The sequence below is a fragment of the Agelaius tricolor genome, unplaced genomic scaffold (genome assembly GCF_023055355.1).
Source record: "Agelaius tricolor isolate 1412-34295 unplaced genomic scaffold, bAgeTri1.0.p SCAF_42, whole genome shotgun sequence".
Classification (NCBI taxonomy): domain Eukaryota; kingdom Metazoa; phylum Chordata; class Aves; order Passeriformes; family Icteridae; genus Agelaius; species Agelaius tricolor.
The window spans coordinates 1,675,163-1,688,793 of record NW_027269302.1 but is presented as its reverse complement, the minus strand read 5'-3'; the positions used below and the strand labels follow the sequence as shown (position 1 = coordinate 1,688,793).

General features: G+C 54.8%; 2 protein-coding genes and 1 pseudogene across 2 annotated transcripts in view; 2 read left to right on the top strand and 1 right to left on the bottom strand.

Moving 5' to 3' along the window:
• The window catches only part of LOC139603881 (zinc finger protein 436-like), a 121,787-nt gene that overhangs the window by 42,685 nt on the left and 65,471 nt on the right, over positions 1 to 13,631 (top strand). The window lies entirely within an intron of this gene.
• LOC139603948 (zinc finger protein 850-like) overlaps positions 1 to 13,631 on the top strand; it is a 118,394-nt pseudogene that overhangs the window by 103,831 nt on the left and 932 nt on the right.
• On the bottom strand, positions 2,808 to 4,035 carry LOC139603902 (zinc finger protein 3-like). The gene has a single exon (XM_071454907.1). The coding sequence runs from the start codon at positions 4,022 to 4,024 to the stop codon at positions 3,116 to 3,118; it is 909 nt and encodes a 302-aa protein (XP_071311008.1). The 5' UTR covers positions 4,025 to 4,035; the 3' UTR covers positions 2,808 to 3,115.

Below are 13,631 nucleotides of genomic sequence, written 5' to 3'. Positions count from 1 at the left end.
CAAAGTAAGTTGGTGGGCATGTAATAAAACTTATGACTGCACTTCTGATGATGCAGAGATAAAGCAGATGCCACCCCTGGCAATAGCCCTACAAACTGGCTGTGCTTGCAGAGGGATCAAACATAAACAAGGCAGAGGGAATTATAAAGCAGTTGTAGGATGTACCAGGAGTACAGTCCGAGGTCCAGGACAATTTGTATGGGCAGCAAGCGATGGCACCTGGACAACACATCTGCCTGTAGATGGGAAAGTAAAGGAAATTACTTTAGGCCTCCCAACCTCATGTCCAATTTGGAAAAAGTCCCCATTTAACGGAAAACATGAACTTGTGCAGATAAGAGCAAGAAGAGAAGTTCTAGACAATGAAAATCCAGATGACACTTGGCAAGAACCCTCTGGTGGAGTGAAATTTGGGTGGACCCTAGAGTCTTTGCTTGGTCCTACAGCAAACTGTCAGAGTAGGGAGATGCTGTACAAACTTACAGGTCAGGTAGATAGACTGGCAAGAGTCACCCGGGAAGGATTTAAAGAATTAAACGTACAATTACAAGCCACCACAAAAATGACTTTACAAAATTGATTAGCCTTAGATTTGTTACTCCTGAAAGAGCATGGAGTATGTGGATTTTTAAAGGGACGGGTTGGTCATTGCTGCGTTCACATCCCAAATGTAACTGCAGATGTAGAATATGACATCAATCAGTTGAAACAAAGAGAGCATGAAGCACAAGAAGAGCAAAAGGATTTGACTACGACCTGGCTAGGCAAAATCTTTAAAGGGTTAGGGTGGAATGTGCGTTCATGGATTAAATCTATCATTGAGAGTGTGATAATCTTACTAATTGTATTCTTAGCAATTTGGTTAGTTCACAGCATCTTGAAAGGAGAGATACAGAAGAAAACATCCTGGAACCAGAAGATAATAAAGGCTCTGACACGAGATCCACGCCCACCATCTTCTGGTTCTCCAGTTCGTGACAGCATCCACGACAACGTTTACATCAACCATGGACTTGAAGAACGTCAAGAATAAATTGAGAAATAAAGGACTGTATCAAGTGAAAACATTTACACCTATAGTGAAGTGAAAATGCTTTCAAAGGGGGGAGAATGATAGTGGGGCCCTGGAAAAATGTCAAAAATAGACTCTGAAAATGTTAGGCTTTGTGCTTGCCAGATCATGTGAAATTGCACCTGCGTAAGCAGAACATGATAAATGATATAATTGTTAGATGTGATGATTGTTTAGTAATTAAATATAATTATTGTTTAATCATAAGAAGAATCACGAGGAACTATGTTAGAAGTTTGAGGGGGGCCACGAGGAGCCCATGCTTGGCTGAAATCTATGTATACAATAGAACAATTGAAGTTCAATCATTAACATGAAAGTTATATAAGGATAGAATATAAAAACATGTCCATCCCGAACCCATGTCGGAGTCAGATTTGGGCTGGTACCCCTGACACCCAGAGCTCTTCAATAAAAGCACCTGCATATAATCATTCTGGTGATTATGTGTTTCTGAACGCTAATATACCCAGTAAAGTGTTAAACCCTTCCCAGTTGCTGTGCATGAGGCTCTATGAATATGCACCAGGCTGATGTAAGGGGAAAGGTATTTCAGGGGATCCCCGAAGGTAACAGGGTGCTCCTGGCTGAGTGCCAAGATGCACCCGGCCGTAATAACCTTTGCTCCATGGTCCTGGTCTCCCATTGTTCTTTATTAAACTTTTTAGATTTTCACAGGAGAGTGAACGCATTTTTCACATTTTTGAATGGTTGAAGTTCTTTAATTTTTCACGGGAGGGAGTTTTGAAGAGCTGCAAGTGGCCAATCTGCCTGCAACAAGGACCATTCCACGGGCTCTTGTCACCTTTCCCGACACGTCTGCTGCAGCTCATGGAGGGTAAAGCCCTGGAGGCTCCTTATGGGCGGTTATGGACGATTGCAGGCAGCGCCTCCATGCCCTGGATCAGCGGTGCCCACTCCTGGGAACTCCCACGTGTTCCAGTTTCTGTGAAGCTGCCTGTGAAAAACACGTTCACTCTCCTGTGAAAATGTAAACAGGTTAATAAAGGACTTTAATAAAAGTTTAATGGGGGACCAGGACCATGGAGCAAAGGTTATTACGGCCGGGTGCATCTTGGCACTCAGCCAGGAGCACCCTGTTACCTTCGGGGATCCCCTGAAATACCTTTCCCCTTACATCAGCCTGGTGCATATTCACAGACCCTCATGCACAGCAAACTTTTCCCCCAAACTAGTTTACGTTCCAAGAACTCGATGACTAAAGTACTTCAGATGAAAAATATCTAAAGAAACTAACATGCAATCTAACACATCTTAGTTAAACAATGCATATTACAAATATACTAAACACAAAACCAAACACCAGTACAATTTTTCAGACATTTCAACCAAAAAATTAAACTTTAATAACATCCTTAAGTACTCTTGAAAAATTAAAATTATTTTCAAAAGATTAATTGTGTGCAGGTGGTTTTATTTTGATATTGGTTTTTGGATTGTTTGGGTTAGATGATTTAAAAAATGGGATTTTTATAGGAATTGAATCAGCTGAGAAGGTGGCACTCTGCAAACAGAACTGACTGAAAATGAACGGGACAGAAATCAGTAACTCTGAAAGTTTTATTTGCTATCAAATACATCCCACACACCCAGCCCCACACAATCCCCATCCCACTGCTCCAAATTGAGATCCCACTTCTCCCAATCTCCTTCCAACTCCATCTCAACTTGACAGCTGTGGAATGGAGTGAGTTTGGCATGGGATCGAGTTTTTTGAGGAAGGAACAAGCAATCTGAGGTGGAATTGAGCCCTTTGGGGTTAAAATTCAGTTATTTTCAGTGGAATTAGAGTGGTTTTGAGGTGACTGTTCCATCCCAATGGACTTTTGGAGTAGAGAGAGAGGGAGAAGAGAAAAAAATTCAGGCCAAACCAAAAGGACAAGCAGGCAGGTGTGTTCCCAACATGGATCACAGGGAATGTGAGTGACCAGGGCTGTGCCCAAAGTGCCTCCTCCAGTGGGGGATGGAGCTGCAGCAGCGCACGAAGCTCTTCCCGCACTCGGGGCACTCGCAGGGCTTCCCTTACCGGTGCCTCCGTTGGTGTCGGGTCAAGTGAGAGCTCCTGGAGAAGCTCTTCCCACACTGGGAACACTCGTAGGGCCTCTCCCCAGTGTGGATGCGCCGGTGCCTGACGAGGTGGGAGTTGCGCTGGAATCCCTTCCCGCAGTCAGGGCATTGGAATGGCCTCTCATCTGTGTGAATCCGATAGTGCCGGAGGAGCTTGGAGCTGGTCAGAAACCTCTTCCTGCATTTATCACACTCGTAGGGCCTCTCCCCAGTGTGGATGCGCCGATGGGTGACGAGGGTGGAGTTACGCTGGAATCCCTTCCCACAGTCAGGGCATTGGAAGGGCCTCTCCTCTGTGTGAATCCAATAGTGCTGGAGGAGACTGGAGCTGGTCTGAAACCTCTTCCCACACTTGGAGCACTCATAGGGCCTCTCCCCAGTGTGGCTCCTCTGGTGGCTGATCAGGCTGGAGCTGCAGCTGAAGCTCTTCCCACACTCGGAGCACTCATAGGGCCTCTCCCCTGTGTGGGTCCTCTGGTGCAGGATCAGGCTGCAGCTCCGGCTGAAGCCCTTCCCACACTCCCCACACTCGTAGGGCCGTTCCCCAGTGTGGATCCTCTGGTGCCTGATCAGGTCGGAGTTCCACCTGAAGCTCTTCCCACACTCCACGCACGTGTGGGGCTTCTCCCCATCATGGAGCTGCTCATGGAGCACCAGCTCCGAGCTCTGGCTCCATCTCCGGCCTCCTTCCCGGCCCAGGCTGCCTCTTTCCCCCTCACATCCCCGCCATCTGCGTTTGCAGCCCCTCCTCGTGTGGCATCTCCGGGCCTTTTCCTCCCCGTTGGCTTCCTGCGCCGTGGAGCTGCTCAAAACGGCCTCTGCCACCAGGTTCTGCCGCGGGCATTTGTCCTCCCTGCTCTCCATGCTCAGCTCCTGCTCTGGGCGAGGAAGGACAAGGACAGCATGGGATTTGCCTCCGTGTCACAGGCAAGGGCAACCAGATCCCCCCAGGCCGTCTCTGGGGACGCACTGCCCCCTCTTGGCTCTCCCCATTTCAGGATGCTGGGGCTGTTTGGGCTCCCGGGCTCCCTTCTCCCCTCATTCTCTGCTCTGGGCTGCAGCGGCTCCAAGGAGTCCCCCCTGCCCCTCTCCAGGCTCTTGAGGCTCCCGCCAATGGCGGCGCTCCCCCCTCTCTGGCCTCCCCACTTTGGCCTCCTGGGGCACACAGGGCTCTGCTCCTCCAGGCTGCCTCTGCCGGCAGCCGCCACCCCGCCACCCCCCGATGTCCCCCCGAGGGGCCTTTTCCGCTCAGCCTTGGACTTCTTCATTCTCCAAACATCCCCCCAGAAACCCAACCCAGGGACCCCCCGGGATATCTGGGCTGGGCTCCCCCTCCTCGCTCACCGGAGCCATGGGGGGGGGGTGATGATCCCACAGGTGGGGGCTGCGAATTCAGGCAGGGCTCGAGACCGCGTGGCTCCCTCAGCTCAGCCTTGATCCGCCTTTGTCCCTCCTCTTCCTCTTCCTCCCACTCCTCTCTGTTTTCCCCACCTCCTTCTCCTTTTCCATCCCTCCCCTTCCATTCCTTCTCCCCCTCCTCCCCCCTTACCCCGCCTCCTCCTCCCCCTCCATCCCTGCCCTTCCCTCCCTCCTCCTCCTCCCCCAGCAGCAGCCACACCCTCGGTGCCCCGTTCCCGCAGCCCTCGCAGCCCGCGGCAGGAGCGGCGATGGAGCCGGGACAGGTCGGCATGGGCAGCGCGGGGCTCTCGGCTGCTCCCAGCCGCTGCGGGCGGGGGGAACCCGGCCCGGGCCAAAGGAGAGGCAAACTGGGCAAACTGGGGGCTGCACATCCAAACTGGGCCTTGCTGGGGACCCTGCCTGGCCACTGCCAGCCCTTGGGGCTCCTCTCGGCACATCCGCCAGGGGGGAACGCACACAGGCCTGGGGGATCCCAGCAGTGGCAGCACTGCCAGGGACTGGGCTGCACTGGGATCGTACAGAGGGTGACTGGGATTATGCAGAGGGTGACTGGGAACAGCTGTGAACAACTGGGATCATGCCAGGAGCAACTGGGAGTGACTGGCTGCACGCTGGGGGTGACTGGAAACTGCTGGGCTTATACTGGGATGAACTGGGATCATGCTGGAGCTGACTGGGATCATTCTGGCAGTGAGTGCCACTACACTGAGGCTGACTGGGAGTGCTTGGGAGCAAATGGGATCATACTGGAAGGAACTGCAAAGATGCTGGAGGGAACTGGGCTACACTGGGGGATACTGGGAGTGACTGGAACAAAAGTGAAGGTGAAAGAGAGCAACTGGAACCATGTGGAGCACAACTGGTTCATACTGGCAGGGACTGGGAGCACACTGGGCTCATCTCTGGATCATACTGGGAGGGACTGGACTAATACTGGGAGGATCTGAGAGGGACTGGGAGCACACCCTGCACATCATCCCCCAGACTGGGCCTGACTGGGAGCAACTGGGAGCACGCTGGCAGCAAATGGCATCATACTGGGACTGACTGGGCTGATCTAGGGAGCAACTGGAACCACACTGGAGGCAGCTGGGACCATACTGGGAGAGACTGGAAGCAACTGGGATTATACTGGGACCCCACTGGGAGGGCTGGCATGTGACTGGGATCAAACTGGAGCTTACTGGGATCATATTGGGGTTGAAAGGGAGCGACTGGGATCACACTTTGGGCTACTGGGAGCAGCTGAGGGAAACTGGGATGATGCTGCAAGCAAACTGGAGCAACTGGGAAGGACTGGATGCATGCTGGGGGCAACTGGGATCTACTGGGAGTGTCTGGAACCATCCTGGGGGGACTGGAACCACACTGGGAACAACTGGGACCATGCTAGGGAGAACTGGGACCACGCTGGGGGCAACTGGGAGTGAGTGGGACCATGCTGGGAGGGACTGGGATCATATGTGGAGGGATTGGGACTAGAGCAGGGGCAACTGGGTTCAACTGGGACCATCCTGGGAGTGTCTGTAACCATAGGGGAGTGATGGAAGCACACTGGGAACAGCTGGGCCCATGCTGGGAGCAACTGGGATCACACTGGGGGCACTGGCAGCAGACTGGGAGTGACTGGGAGCAACTGGGATTAGACTGCAAGGGACTGGGATCATACTGGGAGTGGCTACACTCATACTGGGATTATACTGGGTGTGAATGGAACCTGACTGGGGCTTACTGGGAGCTCCTGGGCCCATGTTGGGAGGAAAATGTGACCCACTGGGAGCAACTGGGATCGGCTGGAAGGTTCTGGAACCATGCTGAGAGGACTGAGACTACAACTGGGGCAACTGGGATCATCCTGGGAGCAACTGGGGCCACCCTTTGAGCAACAGATGGAAACTGGGATGATGCCAGAGGAAACTGGGAGGAACTGGGAAAGACTGGGATCATTCTGAGGTAACTGAAACATACTGGGTGTGTCTGTAACCATACTGGGGGCACTGGAACCACACTGGGAATAGCTGGGATCATGCTGGGAGCAACTGGGACGATGCTGGGGGAAACTGAATCTACCCTGGAGGCAACTGGGCACGACTGGGACCCTGCTGGGAGGGACTGGGACTATTCTTGGGGCAACTGGGATCATCATGGGAGGAACTGGGAACAGCTGGAATTATGCTGGGAGCAACTGGGATCACACTGGGATCCCAGTGAGAGCAGCTGAGTCCATGCTGGGTTACACTGGGATCTCATTGAGAGCGACTGGAATCACACTGGGATTGACTGGGAGTGGCTGGTTTTGTGGATTTTGGGGGTTTGGATTTTGGGGGATTTTCTTGGCATTTTGAGGGGGAGTTTTCTGGGGGTGGTTGGGAGTTTATTGAAATTTCTTGTGGCTCTTTTTGAATTTTGGGGATTTTACTGGGATTTTGTTGGGATTTTTTGGGATTCTCAGAAATTCCTGGGGTTTTATTGAGATTTTGGGGCATTTTATTGGAATTGTGGTGGCATTCAGAGGGATTCATTGGGGATTTGGATTTTTTGGGGATTTCTGGTGGGATTTGTGGGGTTTTGTGGGGTTTTTTGGGTGTTGCCAGGATTTCCTTGGATCCTGGGGGAGATTTTCTGGGGCTTTTAATGGTTTTGGGGACATTTTGGGGGGATTTGCGGAGTTTAATCTGGATTTTTGGGGTTTTTGGGATTTCAAAGGATTTTGTGGGTTTATATGGGGATTCTGGGGTGTTCTAATGGGATTTTGAGAGATTTAATTGGGATTTTGTGGGTTTTATTGGGACTTTCGGGGCTTTTAAGGAGATTTTGGTGCCTCTCAGCCCTTCCCCACACCCAGGGAATGCCCCAAAACCCCCCTAAAATTCCACTAAAACCCCACAAATCCCCAAACATTACAAGAAAACCCTCAAAAACCCCAGAGAATCACCAAACATCCCAGTGGAACTCACCAAAATTTTAAAAAACTCACTAAATTTTCAATAAATCTCCCCCCAAAAGCCCCCACAACCCCAACAAAACACCAAAAATCCAAAACACCCCAAATCAACAAAACCCCCCAAAATCACATAACCATCCCAAAACCCAATAATTCTTCCCAAAAACCCCAATAATCCCTCCTAAACTCCCAACAAAATCCCAAAAAAGCCACCCCCAAATCCCCAAAACCCCTCTCAGAACCCCAAAGTCCCCACAAACCCCCTCAGACTCAGTGGGGCCGTCCTGGATCAGGGGGCACCGGCCGGTGGAACAGGAGCCACTTCAGGGGGCCCTGGGACCTTTTTGGGGAGGGGGCACCATGGGAGACCCCCCAAAAACCGGGGGGGGGGGGAACCCCTGCAGTGCCCCCTCCCCCCGAAACCCCCAGACCCCGGTTCAGGGTGGGCCTGGGACCCCCCGGGACCCCCAAATCTCCCCCGGGACCCCTCCAGGAACGCCCAACCCCGCAGAGCTCCCCCAGTGTTGGCCCAGAACCTCTCTGGACCCCCAAACCCTCCCCAGGACCCCAAAAACCTCCCCAGGACCCTCAACCCCCCCCAGTTCTCCCCAAAATTCACACCAGACCCACCTGAGACGCCCCCAAATCCATCAGACTGCCCCAAATCCCCCTCGGACCCCTCAATCCCCCCAAACCTCATGAAATCGCCTCAGACTCCTCGAAGTTCCCCAGACCCACCTCAGAACCGCCCAGATCCACTCACAACCGCCCAGTTCCTCTCGCAATCCCCCAAAATCCCCCCAGACTCTCCCAATTCCTCAGTTCCCCCTAAACCCACCTGAGAACGCTCCAGACGCTCTCAAGCTCCCCCCAAAGCTCCCTAAAGCCCCCTCAGACCCACCAAAGCCCCCTCAGACCCCCTCATTTCCCCCAAACCCACCGCACACCCTCGTGTTTCCCGTCGATGCCCCCAAAAATCCCCAATTTCCCCTCAGACCCGCCCCAAACCCCCCCAGTTTGCCCCCGGCCCCACCTCAGCTCCGCTCTCCCTCAGAATCGCGCGCCTCCACCGCGTGTGCGGGCTCCCAGCAATGGCGGCGCGCCCCGCCCCGAACCAACCAATCAGCGCGCTGCACATCCCTGAACTAACCAATCACGGCGCGGACCCCCCAGCAAGGCCCGCCTCCCCTCGCGTCCCAGCCAATCAGAGGCGACCGGAAGCGGCGCCCCCTTCCCCGCTGCCGCCGGGACCTCCCGGGCTCGGGACAGGAGCGGGAGGGGCCTGAGAGGGGATCGGGGGGGGGCGGGGGAGGGTCTGGGGGGTCTGGGGGGGCTTTGGGGAGGGGTCCGGGGGTTTGGGGGGGTCTGGGGAGGGGTCCTGGGGCATTGTGGGGGGACCTGGGGGGTGCGGATGGGTCCTAAGAGGGGTCTCGGGAGGGGGAGGGGTCGTGGGAGGGTCTGGGGGGGTTTTGAGGAGGGGTCGTAGGAAGGTCTTGGGAGGGTCTGGGGTTGTTGGGATGGTCCTGGGGGAATTTGGGGAGGGCTCTGGGGGGTCCTGAGGGTGTCCTGGAGGGTTTTGGAGGTTTGGGGAGGGGCTTTGGGGGGTCTGGAAGGGTTTTGGGAGAGGCTCTGGTGGGGGGGGGGGATTTGGGGAGTTTTGGGGAGAGGTCCCGGCGCGATCTGGGGAGGGGCTGGGGGAGCCTGAGTTGGGTTTGGGGAGGGGTCTGGAGGGTCCTGGGTGGGGTCTTGGGAAGGGTCTGGGGGGGGGGTCTCAGGGGACATCCTGGGCTGGGCCCCATTGGGGTCTGGGGGCTCTCAGGGGGGTCCTGGGCCAACCTTGGGGGGCTCTGGGGGGCCTGGGGGAGATTTGGGGGTCCCGGGGGGTCCCAGGCCCACCCTGAACCGGGGTCTGGGGGTTTCGGGGGGAGGGGGCACTGCAGGGGTTCCCCCCCCCGGTTTTTGGGGGGTCTCCCATGGTGCCCCCTCCCCAAAAAGCTCCCAGGGCCCCCTGCAGTGGCTCCTTTCCACCGGCCGGTGCCCCCTGATCCAGGACGGCCCCACTGAGTCTGGGGGGGTTTGTGAGGACTTTGGGGTTCTGAGAGGGTTTTTGGGGATTTCGGGGTGGCTTTTTTTGGGCTTTGGGGGATTTTGTTTGGAGTTTGGGGGGAAGTATTGGGGTTTTTGGGGAAAATTATTTGGTTTTGGGATGGTTATGTGATTTTGGGGGGTTTTGTTGATCTGGGGGATTTTGGATTTTTGGTGTTTTGTTGGAGTTGTGGGGGCTTTTGGGGGGAGATTTATTGAAAATTTAGTGAGTTTTTTAAAATTTTGGTGAGTTCCACTGGGATGTTTGGAGATTCCCTGGGGTTTTTGAGGGTTTTCTTGTAATTTTTGAGGATTTGTGGGGTTTTAGTGGAATTTTAGGGGGGCTTTGGGGCATTCCCTGGGTGTGGGGAAGGGCTGAGAGGCACCAAAATCTCCTTAAAAGCCCCGAAAGTCCCAATAAAACCCACAAAATCCTTTGAAATCTCTCAAACTCCCATTAGAACACTCTAGAATCCCAATAAAAGCCCATAAAATCCTTTGGAATGCCAAAAACCCCAAAACTCCTGATTAAACTTGGCAAATCCCCCAAAGATGTCCCCAAATCTACAAAAAGTCCCACAAAATCTCCCCCAAGAACCAAGGAAATCCTTGCAACACCCAAACCCCCCCAAATCCCACCAAAAATCCCAAAAACCCCAAATCCCCAATTAATCCCTCTGAATGCCACCACAATTCCAAAAAAATGCCCCAAAATCTCCTAAAAATCCCAATAAAACCCCAGGAATTTCTGAGAATCCCAAAAAATCCCAACAAAATCCCCGTAAAACCCCCAAAATTCAAAAAGAGACACAAGAAATTGCAATAAACCCCCAAACTCCCCCAGAAAAACTCCCCCTCAAAATGCCAAGAAAATCCCCCAAAATCCAAACCCCCAAAATCCACAAAACCAGCCACTCCCAGTCAATCCCAGTGTGATTCCAGTCGCTCTCAATGAGATCCCAGTGTAACCCAGCATGGACTCAGCTGCTCTCACTGGGATCCCAGTGTGATCCCAGTTGCTCCCAGCATAATTCCAGCTGTTCCCAGTTCCTCCCATGATGATCCCAGTAGCCCCAAGAATAGTCCCAGTCCCTCCCAGCAGGGTCCCAGTCGTGCCCAGTTGCCTCCAGGGTAGATTCAGTTTCCCCCAGCATCGTCCCAGTTGCTCCCAGCATGGTCCCAGCTGTTCCCAGTGTGGTTCCAGTGCCCCCAGGATGGTTAGAGACACTCCCAGTATGTTTCAGTTACCTCAGAATGATCCCAGTCTTTCCCAGTTCCTCCCAGTTTCCTCTAGCATCATCCCAGTTTCTATCTGTTGCTCAAAGGGTGGCCCCAGTTGCTCCCAGGATGATCCCAGTTGCCCCAGTTGTAGTCTCAGTCCTCTCAGCATGGTTCCAGAACCTTCCAGCCGATCCCAGTTGCTCCCAGTGGGTCACATTTTCCTCCCAACATGGGCCCAGGAGCTCCCAGTAAGCCCCAGTCAGGTTCCATTCACACCCAGTATAATCCCAGTATGAGTGTAGCCACTCCCAGTATGATCCCAGTCCCTTGCAGTCTAATCCCAGTTGCTCCCAGTCACTCCCAGTCTGCTGCCAGTGCCCCCAGTGTGATCCCAGTTGCTCCCAGCATGGGCCCAGCTGTTCCCAGTGTGCTTCCATCACTCCCCTATGGTTACAGACACTCCCAGGATGGTCCCAGTTGAACCCAGTTGCCCCTGCTCTAGTCCCAATCCCTCCCCATATGATCCCAGTCCCTCCCAGCATGGTCCCACTCACTCCCAGTTGCCCCCAGTGTGGTCCCAGTTGTCCCCAGCATGGTCCCAGTTGTTCCCAGTGTGGTTCCAGTCCCCCCAGTATGGTTCCAGACACTCCCAGTATATCCCAGTTGCCCCCAGCATGTCTGCAGTCATTTCCAGGCACTGCCAGTGGCCCCAGTAAGGTGTCAGTTCTCCCAGTATGATCCCCTAGTCATGCCCAGTATATCCCAGTTGCCTCCAGCATGCATCCAGTCCTTCCCAGTTCCTCCAGTTTGCTTGCAGCATCATCCCAGTTTCCCTCAGCTGCTCCCAGTAGCCCAAAGTGTGATCCCAGTTGCTCCTTTTCACCCCCAATATGATCCCAGTAAGCTCCAGTTTGATCCCAGTCACATGCCAGCCCTCCCAGTGTGGTCCCAGTATAATCCCAGTTGCTTCCAGTCTCTCCCAGTATGGTTGCAGTGTGGTTCCAGTTGCTCCCTAGATCAGCCCAGTCAGTCCCAGTATGATGCCATTTGCTGCCAGCGTGCTCCCAGTTGCTCCCAGTCAGGCCCAGTCTGGGGGATGATGTGCAGGGTGTGCTCCCAGTCCCTCTCAGATCCTCCCAGTATTAGTCCAGTCCCTCCCAGTATGATCCAAATATGCCCCCAGTGTGCTCCCAGTCCCTGCCAGTATGAACCAGTTGTGCTCCACATGGTTCCAGTTGCTCTCTTTCACCTTCACTTTTGTTCCAGTCACTCCCAGTATGTCCCAGTGTAGCCCAGTTCCCTCCAGCATCTTTCCAGTTCCTTCCAGTATGATCCCATTTGCTCCCAAGCACTCCCAGTCAGCCTCAGTGTAGTGGCACTCACTGCCAGAATGATCCCAGTCAGCTCCAGCATGATCCCAGTTCATCCCAGTATAAGCCCAGCAGTTTCCAATCACCCCCAGCAGGCTCCCAGTCACTCCCAGTTCCTCCCAGTTCCTCCTAGCATGATCCCTGTTGCTCAGAGCTGCTCCATCCCAGTCACTCCCAGTATATCCCATTTGCCCCTAACGTGGTCTCAATTGCCTACTGCAGGCTCCTACTCTCTCCCAGTATGATCCCAGTATGATCCCAGTGTCCATCAGTGCAATCACAGTCTGCCCTGGCATGGCAGTATGATCCCAGTATGATGTCAGTACAAACCCAGTCCCGTCCCAGCATGATACCAGTATAATATCAATAGAAACCTATAATTGTCCCAGTCACTCCAGTATGATGCCAGTATATTCCCAGTCACTCCCAGTACGATCCAAGTACACAGCCAGTACATCCCCAATACACTCCCAGTACGATCCCAGTCTGATGTCAGTACAAAGCCAGTACAGCCCCAGTCGCTCCCAGTACGATCCCAGTGCAGCCCAGTCCCTGGCAGTGCTGCCACTGCTGGGATCCCCCAGGCCTGTGTGCGTTCCCCCCTGGCGGATGTGCCGAGAGGAGCCCCAAGGGCTGGCAGGGGCCAGGCAGGGTCCCCAGCAAGGCCCAGTTTGGATGTGCAGCCCCCAGTTTGCCCAGTTTGCCTCTCCTTTGGCCCGGGCCGGGTTCCCCCCGCCCGCAGCGGCTGGGAGCAGCCGAGAGCCCCGCGCTGCCCATGCCGACCTGGCCCGGCTCCATGGCCGCTGCTGCCGCGGGCTGCGAGGGCTGCGGGAACGGGGCACCGAGGGTGTGGCTGCTGCTGGGGGAGGAGGAGGAGGGAGGGAAGGGCAGGGATGGAGGGGGAGGAGGAGGCGGGGTTAGGGGGGAGGAGGAAATGGAGGAGGGATGGAAGAAGATGGATGAAGGCGAATGAAGAAGTCCAAGGCTGAGCGGAAAAGGCCCCTCGGGGGGACATCGGGGGGTGGCGGTGGCGGCTGCCGGCAGAGGCAGCCTGGAGGAGCAGAGCCCTTTGTGCCCCAGGAGGCCAAAGTGGGGAGGCCAGAGAGGGGGGAGCGCCGCCATTGGTGGGAGCCTCAAGAGCCTGGAGAGGGGCAGGGGGGACTCCTTGGAGCCGCTGCAGCCCAGGGCAGAGAATGAGGGGAGAAGGGAGCCCGGGAGCCCAAAGAGCCCCGGCATCCCGAAATGGGGAGAGCCAAGAGGGGGCAGTGCGTCCCCAGGTGTGCCCTGGGGGGATCTCGTTGCCCTTGCCTGTGGCACGGAGGCAAATCCCATGCTGTCCTTGTCCTTCCTCACCCAGAGCAGGAGCTGAGCATGGAGAGCAGGGAGGACAAATGCCCGCGGCAGAACCTGGTGGCAGAGGCCGTTTTGAGCG